At 38.7% G+C, this 19,437-nt stretch overlaps 1 protein-coding gene across 4 annotated transcripts in view; it reads left to right on the top strand.

Moving 5' to 3' along the window:
* LOC131157367 (3-oxoacyl-[acyl-carrier-protein] synthase II, chloroplastic-like) overlaps nt 1–19,437 on the top strand; it is a 46,647-nt gene that overhangs the window by 7,754 nt on the left and 19,456 nt on the right. For 3 of the 4 annotated variants that reach the window (XR_009137254.1, XR_009137253.1, XM_058111452.1), the window contains exons 10-13: nt 6,349–6,503; nt 6,593–6,673; nt 9,383–9,442; nt 9,588–9,751. Coding sequence is in view for 2 of the 4 variants with exons in the window: in XM_058111452.1 (XP_057967435.1) it covers nt 6,349–6,503; nt 6,593–6,673; nt 9,383–9,442; nt 9,588–9,704 (413 nt within the window). In the remaining 2 variants the exon portion in view is untranslated. Of the gene's footprint in view, nt 1–6,348; nt 6,504–6,592; nt 6,674–9,382; nt 9,443–9,587; nt 9,887–19,437 lie in introns of those variants that run through there. The other variant, XM_058111454.1, reaches the window with a different exon arrangement.

Raw genomic sequence — 19,437 nt, 5'->3', positions numbered from 1 at the left:
TCCTTCTGGCAAACAAAGGGATTGCTTTTTTTTTTTTCTATAAATCTTTCCAAGCACAGAAAGTGACTTCATTTATTCACTAGAAGTTTTAACTGCAAAAATCCTTCTGCCACTCTCAAGAGCATAGCCCTTGAGCCCTTATTTAGTCCACATGGTCAATACCAAAACGAGACCAATAATTGCAGGAAGCAAAGTAAATCTTCAAAGGTCAAAACCAGGAATTACATTTTCGATCTGGAAAATGCCAAGATGAAAAGGGCTCATCTTATTGTTCGTGGTTGATAGAAAATGTATCAAATGGCCGGAGGTGTGAACTTCAGCAAAGTTAAGGGACAGAAAAGGATCAAAATTGTCTATTGGATCTAAGGTATGGTTTAAAGGAGTGTTAATGATGACTTCTGACCGTGGATTTATTAAGAGGTGGAGAAAGCATAGTTAGTATGCTGGGTTTATAAAGAATCTACATGAGATTGAGAGGGATAAGAATTGGTTTAAGATGGGCTGAGTTCGATGAAGAAACACAAGGTCAAAAAGGATAAGAGTCTAGAAAAACAAGGTTGAAAAGGATAGAGTTTGGTTTAGGATGGAAATGGTTCAACTGAGTTGTTATTCCCATGACATCCATTCAACCGCGTTGTTCATCCTTGTGACATCCATCTTGTCGGAGGCTTGGAAGTAGTAATTTCGCTATCAAAAAATGGATTGGGTTCTATTGCCTTAATCTAAAATGTCTAATATCACTTATCAGCAAATGGATTGAGTTCTAGCCTTTGTAAGCTTTCCTTCATCTAAAATGTCAAAAAATGCTAACAAGTAGCTTCTTGTAAAGTCAAGTAATAATTTCACTTATTAGAAAATGGATTGGCTTCTAACCTCAATAAGCTTTCCTTTATCTAAAATTTTGAAAAACGCTAAAAAGAAACTTCTTGTATAGTCTAAAATATATGTGATAAAGCCATTTGCCTAGGGGAATATTTCACGGGTTAAGTCACCACGAGCTGGCCTTTGAGCAAGTGAGATGGCAATCTCTCTAAGTGATCTTAATAAGCTAGCCAGAAGGAGACTTAGAAGGCCATTTTGAGTCTCTTTAACTGGCAGTCCCTAGGAGACTTACATGGTTATACTGGAAGGGGAACCAGATTATGAGTCTTCTTTCGATTTGGAGGACAGTATGAGTAACTTTTGTTAGTTTGAGGAACTACTAGTCGATCAGCTGAGAGTCGAGTTTGAACATGCAGAAGAGAGTGGTTTGATACAGCTATTTGAAGGAATCAATGGAGATGATAATGAGATAGGTTCGGGTTAGAATGCATATATTGTAAAAAACTCGAAGCAAATGGAGAAAGAATGTCAACATCAGGACTCTGATTATGCGCAGGCAGGTCAAATTTTATTAATCACAGTGTAGTAGAACAATTGATAGCCTTACATGATAAGGGGTCTTTGTCTTTTGATCCTAAGCTTAATCTCTTCCCTGTGGACAATTTGGCTATATCTTCCTTGGGTATTTTTGGGGTGGGGTGGGGTGGGGTGGGGGGGTTATGTGTTAAGTCTGGTAAGATAGATTTCCCTTTCGGGAATTCGTGTTCTTCTATAACTAGCAGTGGTATCCTTCCCCTTCCTTGTCAGCCTCTTCTTGTTTCTAATACTTTATGCCAAAGGGAGGATTGTTGTAGGATAGAGGGTTGTGGGTTTAGCTTTTAGGGAGGTGAGAGAGTATAAATACCTGCATAAATTCCTAGAAGACATGGACCTGAAATTACTAGACTCCTTAGGCAAGGAGGTGAGGTTGGGTATGAGCCATAGTGCATATGAGAGAAAGAAGAAGAAAGTCCAAAAATAATTAAGAAATTTGGTCTCATCGATTAATTATAAGGGTGGTAAGGGGTTTGGAAAGGGTGGTAAGCATGTTTAGTTATGAAGATTATCAGTTGGAATGTTTGAGATCTACGGGGGTGGCAAGGAAGATGAGCTTGATTGGAAGTTTTGTCTAGGTATTGCTCGGACATTGTTCTGATTCAAGATCCAAATTGGAGATGATTGGTGGGGGGGATTGTCCAAAGCAAATGGCATGAACGGTGTAGGGAATGGCATTTCTTACTCTTTCATTTCTTACTCTTTCAGGGTGCTTCCAGTGGTGTTCTAGTTATGTGGGATTCTCATTCTATTTCTAAAGTGGATAATCTTGTCGGTGGTTTTTTTCCTTTCTATTTTAGTTGAAGTGAAAGGGAGGGGTTAATGGTGGGTCTCCTCTATGTATGGTCCTTCTAGACTAACCCTTAGGAGTTCTTTCTAAGATGAGCTTTATTATGTCTATCGATTTTGTTCCCTTAGGTGGATGGTGGGCAGAGACTTCAATGTGGTGAGATTTTTGGGAGAAGGGTGGGGGAGTAACTGCTAGTGTGCAACATTTTGATCTTCTTATTAGGGAGTGTGATATGAGAGACCTCTCTTTATATTTACTTTATTTTTTTGGGGAGGGGGGGGGGGGGGGGGGGGGGGGCGCTGTGACTAGTAGACTTGAAGATTCCTGTGCTGCAGTGAGTGAGTACAAATTCTCTAACCTCTCTCAAATTATTCTATCGAGACCTACTTTTGATCATTTCCTATTTTTTGGAATCAATTAGGGTTTCTTGTGGTCATAGTCCCTTTAGGTTTGAGTATATGTGGCTGAATCATGCTTCTTTTAAGCCACTAGTGAGGATTTTTTGGGAAGATGACTTGGAGAGGGGTTGGGAAGGTTTTAGGTTTATGAGGAAGTTGAAACTTCTTACAAAGAAATTGAAAATTTGGGATAAGGAGGTGTTTGGTGATGTTATCCAACATCTTAGGTGAGTTGGATTTTTTGGATAGGAAGAGGAGATTAATCTCTTGAAGAGTGAGGAAGCAAAAAGGATATCTCTAAAGAATGGATTGGAAGATGTGATTGTTAAGGAATGAGGAGTTGGAGGCTAAAGACAAAACTAAAATGGGTCTGATAAGGTGATTGTAATACTGGTTTCTTTTATAGGCTACCTAATAGGAAGATGAGAAAGAATATGATTGGGGAGTTGGATGTTGGGGGAGGGAGAATTATCAATGACCTTAGTTGGATTGTCTCTGAGATCACTAATTTCTTTGATAATGTATATTATGGGGATGGTGTTTGTAGAATGATGATTGAGGGATTAGAGTGGGACCCCATTCATAGAGAGCAGATGTGATAATTACAGAGCTTTTTGATGAGGAGGAGGTGAGGGGGGTAGTTTTTGGGATGGAGAGCGATGAAGCTCCGGATCTGGATTTTTCTAATTTAGCTTTTCTTTCAAGACTTTTTGGATGTTATGAAGGAGGAATTGCTTAAAGTCTTTGCTGAAATTTATCGGAATGGGGTCTTGAGCAAGAGTATTTATTCCAGTTTTATTACTTTGGTGCCTAAGAAATCTAGGTCCATTAAGGTAGAGGACTTAGACCTATTAGTCCAATCTATAGTGTGTTTTTATATTTTTTATTTTTTTTAGCATAAAAAATTTCATTAATAAGGAAAGAATTTACAAGGAGGGAGAATAAGACATCTCCCAAAAAAATCTGGAACAAACGAAAATAAAAAACTAAAAAACCAAAAATCAGAAATCAAGCCAACTGGTTCTTCCAATCCCTATTTAAATCCTGAAAGCTAGGTTCCCTGAAAATTCCAAATCCGACACACCATAAAGAAGTCAAAAGATGGATCTTTTCCCACACCAAATACTAATTCAACTTAATTCCAAATAAAATCTGCGCGTTGCTTTCCCAGATTTAATCTCTAGTGTCTATAAGATTATCACTAAATTATTAGCTAATAGGTTGAGTATGGTGCTTGATTAGACTATATCTACTGCTCAAAGTGTGATTGGAGGGGGGGGGGGGGGGATAAATAGTGGCTGCCATTTTGGTGGCTATTGAGGTGGTGGAAAATATTTGTAGGAGAAAGAAAAGGGGGTTCATCTTTAAATTGGGTTTGGAGAAAGCCTGTGATAGAGTTACTTGGAGTTTCTTGGATAAAATCTTTGCGAGATGGGGTTTTGGTGATCATTGGTGCCAATAGTTAAGGCATTGTTTATCTAATGCATGGCTCACAATAATTGTGAACGGAGAACCTCAGTCTAAGTTTAGTGCTTCAAGAGGCATTAAACAAGGAGATCCATTTTTCCCCTTATTGTTTGTCCTAATAGCTGATGTTTTGAGGAGGATGATGGATAGAGCTATGGATCGGGATTGGTGAAAGGGTTGCCAGTGTGGATGAAGGGAGTGGTGAGTTCTCATCTTTGGTTTGTAGATGACACTATCTTTTTAGATGATTGTAGCTCTTCATTCAGATGGATTTTGGGTAACCTCCAAGTTTTTGAGAGAATGTCATGGCTTAAAATTAACATGGGGAAAAGTGGTTTAGCAGATATAAATATGCTTGTTTAGTGAGCTAGTTAGTGGTTTTCAGATGTGGGGCGTGGTCTTTTGGATTGGCCTTTGACTTATTTAGCAAGCCCTTTGGGGGTTAATCCTAGATCTGCGGAGTTTTGGAATCTATTAGTGGAATGGGTGGCCAAGCAACTAGATGGTTGGAAGAAGGCTTTTTTTCCCTTGGGGGTAGAATCACTCTTATTTAGGCTTGCTTGTCTTGTATCCCGTTGTATTATTTGTCTATTTTTAAGATTCCAGTGGGGATTTCTAATAAAATAGAGAAAATTTCAAGAGATTTCTTCTAATCTAGAGTTGGGGGTCATAGGGATCATTTAGTAAGTTGGGGAGGTTTGCAGGTCTAAATTGGAGGGAGGACTGGGTCTCGGAAAGTTGGTTAAAAACATCGGTCTCTTAGCTAAATGGTTATGGCATTTTGCCCTAGAAGATTATTCACTTTGGCATAAAGTCCTTAGAAGTAAGTTTGGGTTGGGTTAGAATGGTTGGATACCCATTTTAGTTTGTGATGTTCTTTGGGGAGTTCATATGGAGATCTATCTCCTAGATTAATCCCTTAATTCACTCCTTGCCCTAAATTTGTGGTTTGGGGGGGGGGGGGGGGGTGTTCTTGGTTTCATTTTTGGAAAGACCCGTGGTTGGGGAATGATGTTTTATCTACATCTTTTTCTCGTCTCCCCCAGTTGAGCTCAAGGAAGAATAATGGGATTTCCTTCTTTGTAGTTGATTTGGTTAGCTCTTTGGTCCCTTGGAACTTTCATTTAGAATATCTCTTAACGATAGAAAACTAGGGGAACTACCTTCCTTGTTGTCTTTATTGAATTATTGTTATCTTTCTTCAGATAGGGATGTTCGGTCTTGGTCTTTGGATAATTCAAGGGTTTATTCTTGTAAATGCTTTTTTTGAGTTCTTGATTTGTTCTGATTTTTTACCTTCTATATTCATTTATTTGGAAGGCCAAAGTACCCCAAAAAATTATGGCTTTTATTTGGCTGATTGTGGTTAATGAGATTAATACTAATAACTTGTTGTAGATCAGGAGACCTTTGAAGGCTATACCTCTAGATGTTTGTGTCACTTATTTTTCTTGGAGGATTTGGAATAAGTTAATTGGTGTTTTGGGAGAAAAATTGGGTTTTCCTGGCATCAGTGGAGGAACTATTGGCTACTTCATTTGAGGGTTTTGGGAGAGGATAGGGCTGTTCTATGGAAATGTTGTGTTTTTGTTGTGTTGTGGGGATTATGGTTGGAGGACAATGCACGGATCTTTTCGGGGAAAAAATTGGACTGGCAGCTGGTTTGGGAAAAGATTCACTACTTGGTTCTTCATGGTGTGTTGGTTTTGGGTGTCATAAGGGAGTTAGCTTTACGGAAGTTCTGGACGAATCTTTTGAAGTGATTTTTAGTTTTTTCTTTCTTCTGATTTGTTCCAGAATTTTGACGGGAGGTTTCTTATTCTCCTCTTCATGAATTCTTGTTCTATTAATGAAATCTCTTCTTTTTGCAATAAAAAAATTAAAAGATAACTAAATGAATTTACTCATTATGGGAGGGCATAAGAAGGAAATGATCTTTAGTTGAGCTTCTCATATCACATGATGGTTTTTGGTTTTCAAGGACTTGCAACATTGTTATTAAATTTTTTAGCATTTGAGAATGTCCCATATTTTATTATTAGTTTTTTAGAATCTGCACCTGTGCCATGAAGTCAATAAATTATCAACTATATGAATTAAGAGCTTTTCCAAGTTTATTGCCAGTAGATTTCCCATGTATTCTTTCCTTGTAAATTACTTCCAGTAATTTGTAATTTATAAATCCCAAATGTGTACTCATGCTCTTTGCTTTCAATGTGTCACATGCTGCACATGTGGGTCATTGAGCTAATGCCCCTTGTTTTCATTTTAAAACAGGGGCTGGTGTCAGTCTTTGCATAGAGAAGGCCTTGGCTCAATCTGGGGTATGCAGGGAAGATGTAAATTACATAAATGCACATGCTACATCCACACCAGCTGGAGATATTAAAGAGTATGAGGCTCTCGTTCGTTGTTTTGGCCAGAATTCTGAGGTGACAATAGTGTATTATATTTCCCTTTTACCAAAAGTTTTTAAAAAATTACTGTATGTCATGGATGACGAGATTTCTAATTTGTACAGTTAAAAGTGAACTCCACGAAATCAATGATTGGTCACCTACTTGGGGCAGCTGGAGCCGTGGAAGCTGTTGCTACAGTACAGGTACCAATCTTTTGGAATTTGTACCAGTAAATATTAGAAAATCTTGAATTGATAATTGTAATGAAAGGTCTGTTCATATTGCACTACATCTGAAACAGAAAGACTGCAGATCATGGCATTTCGGATCATGATCATCTATGACCCTTGCACATACCCTTATGGTTTGTCTTTTATACTGGCATCAAACATCTGAAATTTTCTGTATAAAATCACTTATAACTTTCCCTTAACTCTCTGGTGTAGCTCATGGTGGATGTTACTGAGGTCTTATGATTTGGAAAATAATTTCCAGTAATACCAGGACTGAGGACTCACAATGCTTTGATGGCTAATATGACATCTTTCGTCTATATGTGAAAGAAATGCCCAAGTATGATATTCGTATTAGATGCACATAGAGATGGAAACAAACACATTTAACAAAAACTATGAGCATAATTGCAGTGACCTATGTGTGGTATTAGTCAGTTGACATGAAATTTTGAATGCAGAATCATTCTTCAACCTTTTTAAATTTGTATTAGCTTCATTGATTTCGGAAAATTGCTTAAACAATTTTATTATCTTGGTTTGGTATTTGGGTATGCTGTCAGCAGTGTAAATCATGAGCCACTGAAGTAAATGGGTTAGTTTGGATTTTTTTGTAATGAACAATAATTGCCAATTTGAAGGAGAACTTTTAAATGATAATAAATGCAATTGTTTTATGTAATTTATGACAATATTAATGATAGTGTCAGAAGAACAGGGCCAAGGGGAAAGCCAAGTAGGAGAAGAAATTAAAATTATCATTCTAATGTTCAGGTGGCATTATATTAGCCTGATGAGACAGCTTTAGCATGTTGGAAGGTCATTGGTCTGTTACACCATAGGAGTCACTGGAATGATCAAGTAGTGCAAAACTCTGCTATGACTCTGTTTTACATCTTCAATTTTGAAGTTTCTTTATCAATATATTGATACAAGAGGAATGTTATCATAGGATTTGATAGCTGGATGTTGTTAGAGCAATTCCAGCTACTTTTTTGGACATCAAATAAATGGTAGAATATATATATATATATATATATATATATATATATATATATTATTTGTTCTAAAACAAGATTAGTTTAAATTTATCTGGTTTGCCTCCCACTTCAATATATATTTCTTGGGGCAGAGGCATGTATGAGTGGTGGCAGAGCTAGAAATTTGTGGGGCTGGAGTAAAAAAAAATTATTATTATTTTTTTCAAGGGAGAAACTAGTTTAAACTTTTAGGAAATCACTTATTTATAAAAAAATATTGGAAATTTCAAAATCTTTTTGGGAGGTCCCATGAGAGCCACTATGTGTGGTTTGGAGTGGTGGAAACTTTTGCTTTTTCAGCTGTTCACTCTCATAAAGCATATGAAGCACTGATATCTCACTTGACACTTTTGACAAGTGTCCACATATGTTGAATAATAAACTATACAAATTTTGGCTCAACACCTGTCTGACATGGCTTGGACATGAGTGGCACAGCTTCCACATAGCTGGGGGCAACTATAGTAGTAGTTCAAAATATGTATAGGAAACGATGTGTTAAAATTTAATTGATTAGATGGAGGAGGCTTCTCAGGAAACTTCTCCACTCTAGCAGCATGCGACAGTGCTCCTCCTTTCTCTTCGCATGAAACTTGCACTGCTCATCTAGGGAAGATTGACATGATTTTTTTTTTTCCGTTAATTACTTATTTTCACATTGATTTGACATGTTATATTTATGTATTTCTGCATATTTTAATTACCTTTAATTTTTATAATTGCATAATTTTTAAAATGTATGTTTTCATCTCCTTTACATGTTTTTTTTTTTTAAATTTTGCTGTCATCATGTCCATGTCAGTGCTTCTTGAATGGCAATTAAAGACATTTCATAAAAATAATGTGTCTGGTGTACACATGCGTGCATGTCCCCAACCCCAACAGAAATCATACTTAATTCAGTTGTGATCTCTCCTATTTTGATTTTTTTGGCCCTCTCTTTCAAAAATCCTAGCTATGTGCCAGAAACGGCAGGTGCATTTCCTTTATTTCACATTTTCTTAGTCTATTAGAATTGGGCCAGTCATCTTAAAGGCCTTTCAACCAAAAACATGAATGGGGTTTCTTAAAAGTTGCATTCATCATTGCCACCCCAGATACAATTCTATTTGACTTGAGCTTCTTGGACAATGATGATGCTTTCATAGTCAAATTTTGAGAAATTTTGTGCAAAAAGTTAATATCAGATATTCTTTGTTTTCGAGTCACTTTTTCTGTTTCTCTGTAATACGTACTTCTCATTACCAAGAGGGATACATTGTTTTCCTTGGTCTGTTTTTTTTGAGCTGCCTTTGTGCCTTCAAGATGACTTTCCAAGGGCATGAGATGGTTTGATCTGGTTTGGGCTTGAACTTTCCATTTTGTCATTCATTTTTGTTTTTTCGATGAAACCAGCAATTGCATTCAGTATTTCTAGGAGGTTGCATATGCTTATACACAGGGTTATGTGAATAGAGCGGTTTTGCTTGATGGAAGCATTGCTGATATTGATTTGATGCAAACTGAACACTTGTCATTTTTTTTTCAAGCCCTTTGTGTTTCCAATCATTTACTGATAAATGCTGAAACTGGCACTTAGATGGCTTTTCTGTGGAAATATTTGATTTCTATTTGATTTCTTATTATATTTCTCATGTAGGCTATACGGACAGGATGGGTTCACCCAAACATCAATCTTGAGAACCCACATGAGGGCGTAGTATGTTTTCTTCTCTATGTCTGTCTTTGTCAATTTTTCTGTCATGATATATCAATTGATTTTTATGGCGCAGTTCAACAACAAAGATTAGGTTCAATCTTTTTCAATTTGTTTCATGTGATTAATGCTGCCAAACACTAAGCAGGACACAAACGTACTGGTGGGCCCAAAGAAAGAGAAACTGGACATTAAGGTGGCATTATCGAATTCATTTGGGTTTGGTGGCCACAACTCTTCAATTTTGTTTGCTCCTTACAAGTAGATGCAGTCCGCTACCTGAGCTCCTTAATTGATGCTGCAAGTATGTGGGTATGTAATTTTCTTGCATATTTTCTGTGGAAAATGGGACAAAAGAGCGAAACCAAACCAAGCCCATTATTTTATTGACTGTTTATGACATGACAATTATGGAAGCTTCTTACCATTAATATTCATTTTAAGTTACTTGGAATGGAAGTTGACACTATGATTACAAGAAAAATTAACATTAACTTGCCTAAAAGAAACTAAGTGGCTTGGAGAAAAAAGCTTGAGAAGTTGAAAAGTCAGGATTTAAACTCTGGGTACATTTGGAAAGAAACACATAAGCATGAGCATGTGGTGGGAATCATTGTAGAAAAAGACCTAAAAGATAAGTGTTGTAGATGTTAAAAGAGTAGGAGATAGAATCATAAAAATCAAGATGGTCTTAGGATAAGAGGTAATAAATGTCACTAGTAATTATGCTCCTCAAATAGGTTTAGTTGAAAAACTTAAAAGGCAATGTTGGGAAGATATGGATATTATTATACAAGGGACATCAAGGAATGGGAATATTTATAGGAATGGATTATTGGAAATTGCAATGTGTTGTGTAGGATACATGGACTTGAATATGGAAATAAAAGTGAGTCTGATGATATGATCTTTGACTTTCCTATGATCTTATAAAAATGCACATGAACTTTAAGAAGAGAGAAGAACATTTGATAACGTTCAAGAGTGGACAAAATGAAAGTCGAATAGATTTTTTCTTAACTTGGAGGGTAAATTGTTTTATCATGTAAGGATTGTAAACTAATTCCGAGTGAAAGTTTAACTATACAATAGAGTGTTAGTATTACACAATGTTTTAAAAGGCAAAGGCGTAAGGCGATGTGTTTTGCGTAAGCCTTATGGGAATTTAATTTTTTATTTAAAAAATATATAAAAATAAATTATGCATACTAAAAATCTTATGAATTTTATTTATTAATTAAAATAAAAAATTTTCTTTAAAATTTACCCCTAAAAATAGCTCGAAGAGTCTAAGTTCAAGCTAGCAGTGGGGGTATCAGCCATGAATCACTAGGCCATTGTCACGTGTCCATCCAAGCTTTAATATTTAACTCCAAACCCATTGCCTTTCTTGGTTAAAATAGTTCGACTCGGTCACAAGTCTCTCTCTCCTCTTGCTCTCTTTGAAGTGAGATAAGTTTGCGAATAGAGCTGCTTTTTCATGAAGCAGTTAAGTGTCAAGAAGAGAGACTTCTGCATGAAGATCCGAAGCGGCTGAGTATCGATTGAAGCAGTTGAGGGTCAAAGAGTGTCGAATATTGGAATTAGGTCCTTGATGTGGGTAAGAGATTGCCTGAGTAGACAAGGGTACATGTCTGCAGAAGATTTGAGGTTGGTCGACTGTTGAAGGAGAGAGAGAGAGAGAGAGAGAGAGATTCGTGGTGCTTGATTGGCTGAAGAGAGACATCCCAGTCGTGGAACATCAACTGATGGAAAGAGAGTATTCATTGATGTCGTGGAAGCTTTTTCTGCTTCATAATTTGCACAAAAAATGGGGTCTGAAATGCTTACACCTTGTCTGTTGAGGCATGAATGCTAGTTTTTCTATGCCAGACATATGCCCAACTCCAAAACGCATGCGCCTCTTGGGACCTTCACCTTTTACATTATGCCTTGGGGTGTTTTACCCTCAAAATGCATCAAGAGGCGCACCTCAAGAATGCCTTTTAAATAACTGGTTTTACATATATGCATAAGAAAATGGAAGAAAAAGACTAGAAAATGGGGCTAGGTCTCTCTCGCTCTCTTGTGTGTTCCTTCCTCTTCTCTTTCTATGGGTTTGATTCAAGGAAGGTACAAAGGAGAATTTCCTCAAGTCGTTGCGGATTAGAAAATTTTAGGAAAGGAGGTTTCGTTCATACGTAGGTGAGGTCTTGACTTTGGAGTCAGTGGATTAGGATCACTCTCTCACCCACAAGATGGGTGTGCAATTTATATTCCATCTTCTATAGTTTGGAGCACTCCTCTCTTCATAAAACATTTGAAAAAATGCATTATTGGGTGATGAGTAGATCAAATTACAAAGGCAAGTTTGGAATTGGGAGTGCAACCAAACTACTTAAGGGTCTCCTTCTTCATTCTAAGGGGGTTGAGAGGGGAAAGTTAGCATAGTGTTTTGAAGCTTTGGAGTTGGTGGGAGGTATGCACAATGTTGCTAATTCCAAGAGAAAGGTTGGGAATGAGTTTGCACTTTGCACAACCAAATGATCAATGGAGTTGGAAGGATGCTTGGAGTGGAAATTTGTTGCAAAAAGGTTGAGGGTGGGTGACGTTGTGGTACTTGTATGGGTATGGTGTGATCTCCTTTGGATGTGGTGGCAGCTGGTTCGAGGATATTGCTTCAGCTAGACTTCGTGACTGGGAGGTGGCCAAAAATCTGGGAGCTCAAGAAGTATGGAGTGGGATTGGAGTTGGGTGGGTTCAGAAGTATGCACATTAGTTTGAACTTGGGTCAGATGATGGTGCTATTGCGCTACATCCAACTGGTTTTAATGGGCAGCCCATTTCAACAAATTTATCTTCTTTGGAGCAAGCCTAATACACATCTCAAGCTCTACAAGTTTCTCTCTTTAGAAATCAATCTCAAAGGTAACTAAATAATTCCAATAGGCAGCCATGTGTTTAGGTAAATATCCTTGCAAACAAGCCCAAAGCATGGGAGAGGCTTGTAAACAAAAAGGGCACAATGGACTTGGTCTTGGCCAAAGCGGGGAGGTGGAGGATGATTTATGCTACCTTCTCTCTAACAAGAGTGGTTATAAGCAACATGAGATTTTTTCCACATGAAGATAGGGTAAACGGTATCTTAAATATTAATTAGCTTACTAGAGGGGGTTTCTATGGAGAATGGTTGTTAGGAGGTACATATAGAGGATAATGGTACAACTTCCAAAATCGGGAATCCAGATGATGCAAGTTCTAGTAGTGACAAGAGTAGGATGGATGGGGCAAAAAATCCTTAGGTTGTCGAAAAGCCAGTGATACTACAAGTCTACGCTTGTTGGTGGCAAAAAAATAGGGAAAAAAGGGATGATTCAATTGAGAGGCTCTCCAATGGGAAGCTAGTTAAGTTATTGAAAAGACATAGTGATGATTTTACATTGAGGATTTGAATGGGTCAAAAATAGATTTAATAAAGATTAATGAGGAAATTCCTATGAAGAAAAAAAATAGGGTGATGAGTTAGATGAGGATGGTGATCCAGATAATGTTTTTGATTGTGACAAAGGGCTACTTTTAGATGAGGTTAGTGAACTACTTGGTTATGGATTAGATTATCCTAATTGTATGGGTGTTCCTTCCTTGCAGTCTTCATCTCCAATGGATGATTTGGAGAGAGTTCTTGGTTCAAGGAATGCTGATATAGATAAGGTACAAGACAAGATTAAGCAGAATGAGATAGGTATTTCACTGGCCTTTATGTCTCGTTTTCAACATTTCGCTGGATAAAAAGGGTATAGTATTTGCTGATTTAAAGGGAAAGGAAGTCCACTTGGATGCTGGTAAAATTAAGGCTAGGAAGGACAATGGGAGTTGGCTAATTTGCAGTCCTCCATCAATTACTATGGAAAGGGATTGAAAAGAGGTTTTCCTAGGTAGTGTTTTGGGTGGTGGGCAATTTTCATTTGGGCTGTGCTGAATTGTGGTTTCTGTTGTCTGTAATCTTTTGTTTATTTTCTTTGAGGATTTCTTGCCCTCTCTTGTTTGTATTCTCTCTCTCCCTCTCTCTCTCTCTCAATATATCTTCTTCTATGATCTTAAAAAAACATAGATCAATGTAAGAGAATTAGGTGGTTGAACTTAAAGGGAAAAAATAGAATTTAAAGGATAAAATAATAAAAGATAGTGATTGGGTAGAGAAGATAAATTAGATAATGTAGACACCAACACTTTGATTGCTAGTTATGTTAATGAGATGGTAAAAGAGACTTAAAGTGAATCTAGAGGAAGATGGTTGACTAGTAAGTAGTTGGTGGGGGGATCAACATGTCCAAAAAGCTGTTAAGAGAAAAAGAATGTGTTTTAAGACATTTCAAGAATGTATAACAATGAAAAGTTTGAATAGTAGAAAGAGGTTAGAAAAGATGCAAAAGAAAGTTGTTAATGAAGTTAAACATAGAGCTAAATTAGTTACAAAAGGGGAAAAAGACATATTTGAATTCCTATTTCTAGAGAAAGAAAAAGGAGAGTCTTAGGCAATATCAATGTATAAAAATGTAGATGATGTTTGTCAACATGTGTGGATTGGGGATCTGACGCCTCAATGAGGATGGCGATCCAAATATGATTTGTTGGTCTTGACTTGCTCTTTGTAGTTCTACGGAGTCCTCACTAACTTTTTTATTTACCTAGGTGTGGTTAAGTTCTCCTAAATGCTACCAATTGTTCTCTAAGTTAAACCTAGGTTCCAAGGAACTGATTGTCAAAAGTCTACATGCCATAGCCAAGTTCGGGAGTATGGTACCTACTGTGCCATGTATAATTACCAATACCCATTAATTGTCCTTTATTTAATTCTTATTTTACTTCCATTTAATATTGTTCCACCTTGCATTCCTCATGATATGGCGCACAAAGCTTCCCTTACCTCAAGAAAATCGATAGAGGTTGTTATTGCGTCCCTGTATGGCATCCGTTGTTGGGTTGATTAAAATAGGGTTCTTTTAGTGTTTAACAAGGTGATTCATTCATACCATCATGAATTCAAGGAAACATCAAAAAATTTCATGTCAATGTTGACACAAAACAAACATACCAACTTAAGATGCTATGACAAGTGTCACGGGCTAAGCTTGTTCAGGGCATTATGCTTGCCTATGACCGCTTATCTCGTGTGTTTGGGATGGGTTTCCATCATGTAAATACTAGTGTAGGGTTATTTTCTAGTATTTCTTTCATTGTAAGCCAAATAAGGCAGTATGACTCCTCGGTCACTTTGATGTTTCCTAGTGCTAGAGTGAGAATGGCCTAGAAAGCTCTTTAGGGGAGGGTGAGTGTTCATCAATCATTGTAAAACTCACTAGCAATTGTCAACGTGCTTAGCCTACTTGCCTCCCTCGCTAAGTACAACATGTCAACGGAGGATTTATTAATGAATTACGTTTGCTTCAATATTTACTGCTTGGTTGCCACGGCTTTCATGAATTGATTATTATTTCCGCTGCTATCTGATTGAATGTTAATGAAAGTGTTCCGTGGATGAATGTTGGTAAACAAAAGGCTGGCTAGTTAAGCAAGAGTGCTTTAACTAGCGCCGCACGGCCCTTCACAACGGTGTGAAAAAGGCGGACCGTGACATTTGGTATCAGAGCCCAAGTCGGTGACACTTGGTGAGAGCCCAAGGTTGAGTTGCTACGTGAATTCGATTGCCTTCGTTGTTGGGTTTGGAAAGCTTTGGTAAGTGACCATGGCACCAAACAATGCTGAGAGGATCAGCGTGCTGGAAGCATAGGTTGAAGAGTCAACCAACACTATGGCCGCGGAGGTGGCCCAGATGAAAGAACTTGTTGATGAAGTGAGGGGATCACAAAAACATCAAGCAGGTTTGATAGGCGACATGTCAGAGGACTTTCGCCACACTGTGGAAACTTTGCAAGCCCGGATGGCAGATCTGGATGCAAAGGTAAATGTGATGGTTCTTGCTATGGGGAACTCCAACACTCCGGGAGTTAGCAAGACCAAGGTGCCAGAACCCAGGACGTATGGGGGTGCCCGAGATGCCAAGGAGTTAGAGAACTTCTTGTTTGATGTGGAGCAGTACTTTCGCGTTGTGAGGATGGCCTCAGAACAGGCAAAGGTGGATACTGCGACCATGTACTTGGTTGGTGATGCCAAACTGTGGTGGCGTACCAAGTACAGAGAAATTGAAAATGGAAGCTGTGTGATTGATAGTTGGGCAGACTTGAGGAGAGAGCTCAAGGCCCAATTCTTTCCTGAAAATGTTGAGTATAATGCAAGGAGAAAACTGAGAGATCTCAAGCATACGGGTTCAATCAGTGAATATGTGAAACAATTTTCTGCTTTAATGTTGGATATTCGGGATATGTCGGAGAAGGACAAGTTGTTCTATTTTCTAGAGGGGATGAAACCATGGGCAAGAACTGAACTTCATAGACAAAGGGTTCAAGACTTGTCAACTGCACAAGCGGCTGCAGAACGCTTGACAGACTACGCTGGTGATGAGACCACTTCGTCCAAACGGTTTGGCGGAGAGGGAAACGGTGGAAAGTCTTTCAAGAATGGCAAACCCAAGAGTGGGGGAGCCGACCCTAATTCATGAACCTCACAGGAAGCTTCGTCGTCTCGAGGGTTCAACACACCCAATGGAAAGGGGAAGAGTAAAATTGAGTGTTTCTTGTGTCGAGGTCCTCATCGAGTTTTTGAGTGCCCTCACAAAGCATCACTTAATGCCTTACAGGCTTCTATTGCAGAACAGGCAGTGGAAGACGATGGGGAAGAGGATGACGCCCCGAGGGTGGGTTCAGTGCGGTTAGTGAACGCATTGGAAAAGCAGGCAAAAACACCGAAAGTTACACAAGCAAAAGGGTTAATGTTTGTGGACTTGAGGATAAATGGGAAGAGTACTCGCGCTATGGTGGATACGGGAGCTACTCATAATTTTGTTTCGCAGTTGGAAGCAGGAAGACTCAACTTATCCTTAGAGAAGGATACAGGACGCGTGAAAGCAGTTAACTCTGTAGCCCAGCCTACTCTGGGAGTAGCCAAGCAAGTGGTGATAAAGCTTGGACAGTGGGAAGGTCATGCGAATTTCACAGCGGTGCCATTGGATGACTATCCAGTCATTCTAGGAATGGAGTTCCTAATGGGGACGAGGGCAGTGCTGATGCCTTCGGCTGGTTCCCTGTGTCTGATGGGAGATCACTCGTGCATGGTGCAAGTCGTTGCAACGAAAGGAGACGAAGGGAAGTCCCTTTCAGCCATACAACTCAATGAAGGATTGGGTCAGGGTGAGCAGACATGTCTAGCCACGGTGGTGGTAGACAAAGAAGTAGGCCAAGAGCTGGAGCCTACGACCATCCAAGCGGTGTTGGATGAGGATAAGGAGGTGTTGCCGGATAAGCTGCCTCACAATTTGCCTTCACGACGGACTGTGGAGCAAGAGATCGAGTTGTTATCAGGAGTGAAACCACCTGCTAAAAGGCCATGTTGGATTGCGCCTCGAGAGATAGTAGAGTTGGGAAAACAGCTTGATGAAGTGGAAGCGGGATGTGTTCGCCCTTCCAAAACACCGTTGGGAGTATCGGTGTCGTTTCAGAGGAAACATGAAGAGCATCTACGGAAGGTGTTCGACAGGCTGAAGGGAAACAGTCTGAATTTGAAGAAGGAGAATTTCTCTTTCGCTCGGCGGGGCAACAAATTCCTTGGTCAAGTCGTTGAACAAGTTCGTATCCGGAGGGGTATGGAGAAGGTAAGGTTGATTCAAGAATGGAAGATTCCCACAACAGTGAAGGAGCTGCGTTCCTTTCTTGGCCTTACTAGTTTCTACAGGAAGTTCGTTAAGGGGTATTCGCGGAGAATGACTCCAATGACAGGACTACTGGGGAGGTATTATTGGCCGCACACGCGGGATGATGTGGTTAATTATACCAAAACTTGTCTCACTTGCCAACAAGACAAGGGGGAGCGGAAGAAGTGTGGTACTTTCATGGCCGCACCAAAGTACTGTTTGGCAGAGGGGACGACACAATTGTTCCTTGTGACTATTGTGAAACTTTGGGGTTTTCCCCAAGTTATTCTTTGTGACCAAGATTTAATGCTCACTGACAACTTCTTGATAGAGTTTTTCAGGATATTCAGGTCACACCTTGACATCTCTTCGAGTTATCATCGACAAACAGACGAACCGATGAAGAGATTCAGAGAGCTACTAGATGAGTACTTGTGCCATTTTGTCAACGACAACCAGAAGAATGGCGTGCAACTACTTGATGTGGCTCCATTCTGTGGCAACGCCCAAAGGCGCTCAACTATCAACAAGTGCCCTATTGAGCTTGTTACAGACCAGCTGCCGCTGTTACCTCACACAGTGGGCGAGCCGTACAGACGAAAGAGCCCTAGGGCGTACATCTTCACCAGTGAAGGAGGACAGAATGTAGAGTTTGCCCAAGCCTATCTGGAGAATGCTTCTAAACAGATGAAGAAGTGGGCAGATCAGCAGAGAAAACCGCAATTTCATGTCAATTGCCTCAAGCCATTCAACGCCAACACCAACGACTTGAGCAGAAGTCAGTTAAACAGTGCAGAGTTGAAGACAGTGCAACCTGACAGACACGATGTTGAAGAGATCCTTGCAGACAGAATGTTCATATCCTCAAGGAAGAAGCGGCAGAAGTTCCTAGTGGAGTGGAAATGCCTTAATGACAAAGAAATCAGCTGGATTTCAGTGGGAGATTTGAAGCCATTCGTGGACAAAGTTGAAGTGTACCTATCGCCAAAAGTCTACGAGGCCGTCGACCGCATAAGTGGGGGAGAATGTCACGGGCTAAGCTTGTTTAGGGCATTATGCTTGCCTATGACCGCTTATCTCGTGTGTTTGGGATGGGTTTCCATCATGTAAATACTAGTGTAGGGTTATTTTCTAGTATTTCTTTCATTGTAAGCCAAATAAGGCAGTATGACTCCTCGGTCACTTTGATGTTTCCTAGTGCTAGAGTGAGAATGGCCTAGAAAGCTCTTTAGGGGAGGGTGAGTGTTCATCAATCATTGTAAAACTCACTAGCAATTGTCAACGTGCTTAGCCTACTTGCCTCCCTCGCTAAGTACAACATGTCAACGGAGGATTTATTAATGAATTACGTTTGCTTCAATATTTACTGCTTGGTTGCCACGGCTTTCATGAATTGATTATTATTTCCGCTGCTATCTGATTGAATGTTAATGAAAGTGTTCCGTGGATGAATGTTGGTAAACAAAAGGCTGGCTAGTTAAGCAAGAGTGTTTTAACTAGCGCCGCACGGCCCTTCACAACGGTGTGAAAAAGGCGGACCGTGACAACAAGCCACGCACAGGAATCAACATTCTATATAGCAATCCATATTCAATCACAACATTAAAGTGAACAATTTCAAATATGCAAGAAGCCCTAAGTTCCTTAGAATTATAAAGATAAATGACAGTAAGATTTTATGTACATGAGAGATCCCCTATCTTCTATTTTTACTTTTTTTATTTTTTTGGTTTTTTTGAACATATCTAAAACTTCAATTATTGACGAAAACACACTACAAGACATCCTAAGAACCCTAGAAACCTACGAAAATAACTAGGATTCTTTTTTAAAAAAAAATTCTATCATTTTTGTGAAATTTTATGTATTTTCATCATTTTATGAAAAAAATTGAAGTTAATAAATAAAATAATAGCCCTATTGAAAATAATAAATAAATTCAAACCTACATAATTTGGAAGCAAAATAAAATATCCCCTTTTTAATTTTCTGTTTTCAACTTTTTTTTTTGGATTATTTAGAGAAATATAGTTATGAAATTAACAATAGTAATGCTAATAAAAATAATAATAATGATAACAAAAATAACGTGAAATTATTCCTAAATAAAATTTGAATGTTTATGACTTTCATGTTTTTTTTTTTTATAAATAATTTTATGTATCTAAAACTATTTTAAATGACTTTTAGAAAGAAAAAAAGAAAAGGAAAA

Source organism: Malania oleifera, chromosome 6 (assembly GCF_029873635.1).
Source record: "Malania oleifera isolate guangnan ecotype guangnan chromosome 6, ASM2987363v1, whole genome shotgun sequence".
In the NCBI taxonomy this organism is placed as follows: domain Eukaryota; kingdom Viridiplantae; phylum Streptophyta; class Magnoliopsida; order Santalales; family Ximeniaceae; genus Malania; species Malania oleifera.
Note: the sequence above shows the minus strand (reverse complement) of the source record. Positions and strands in the feature narration are given on the sequence as shown.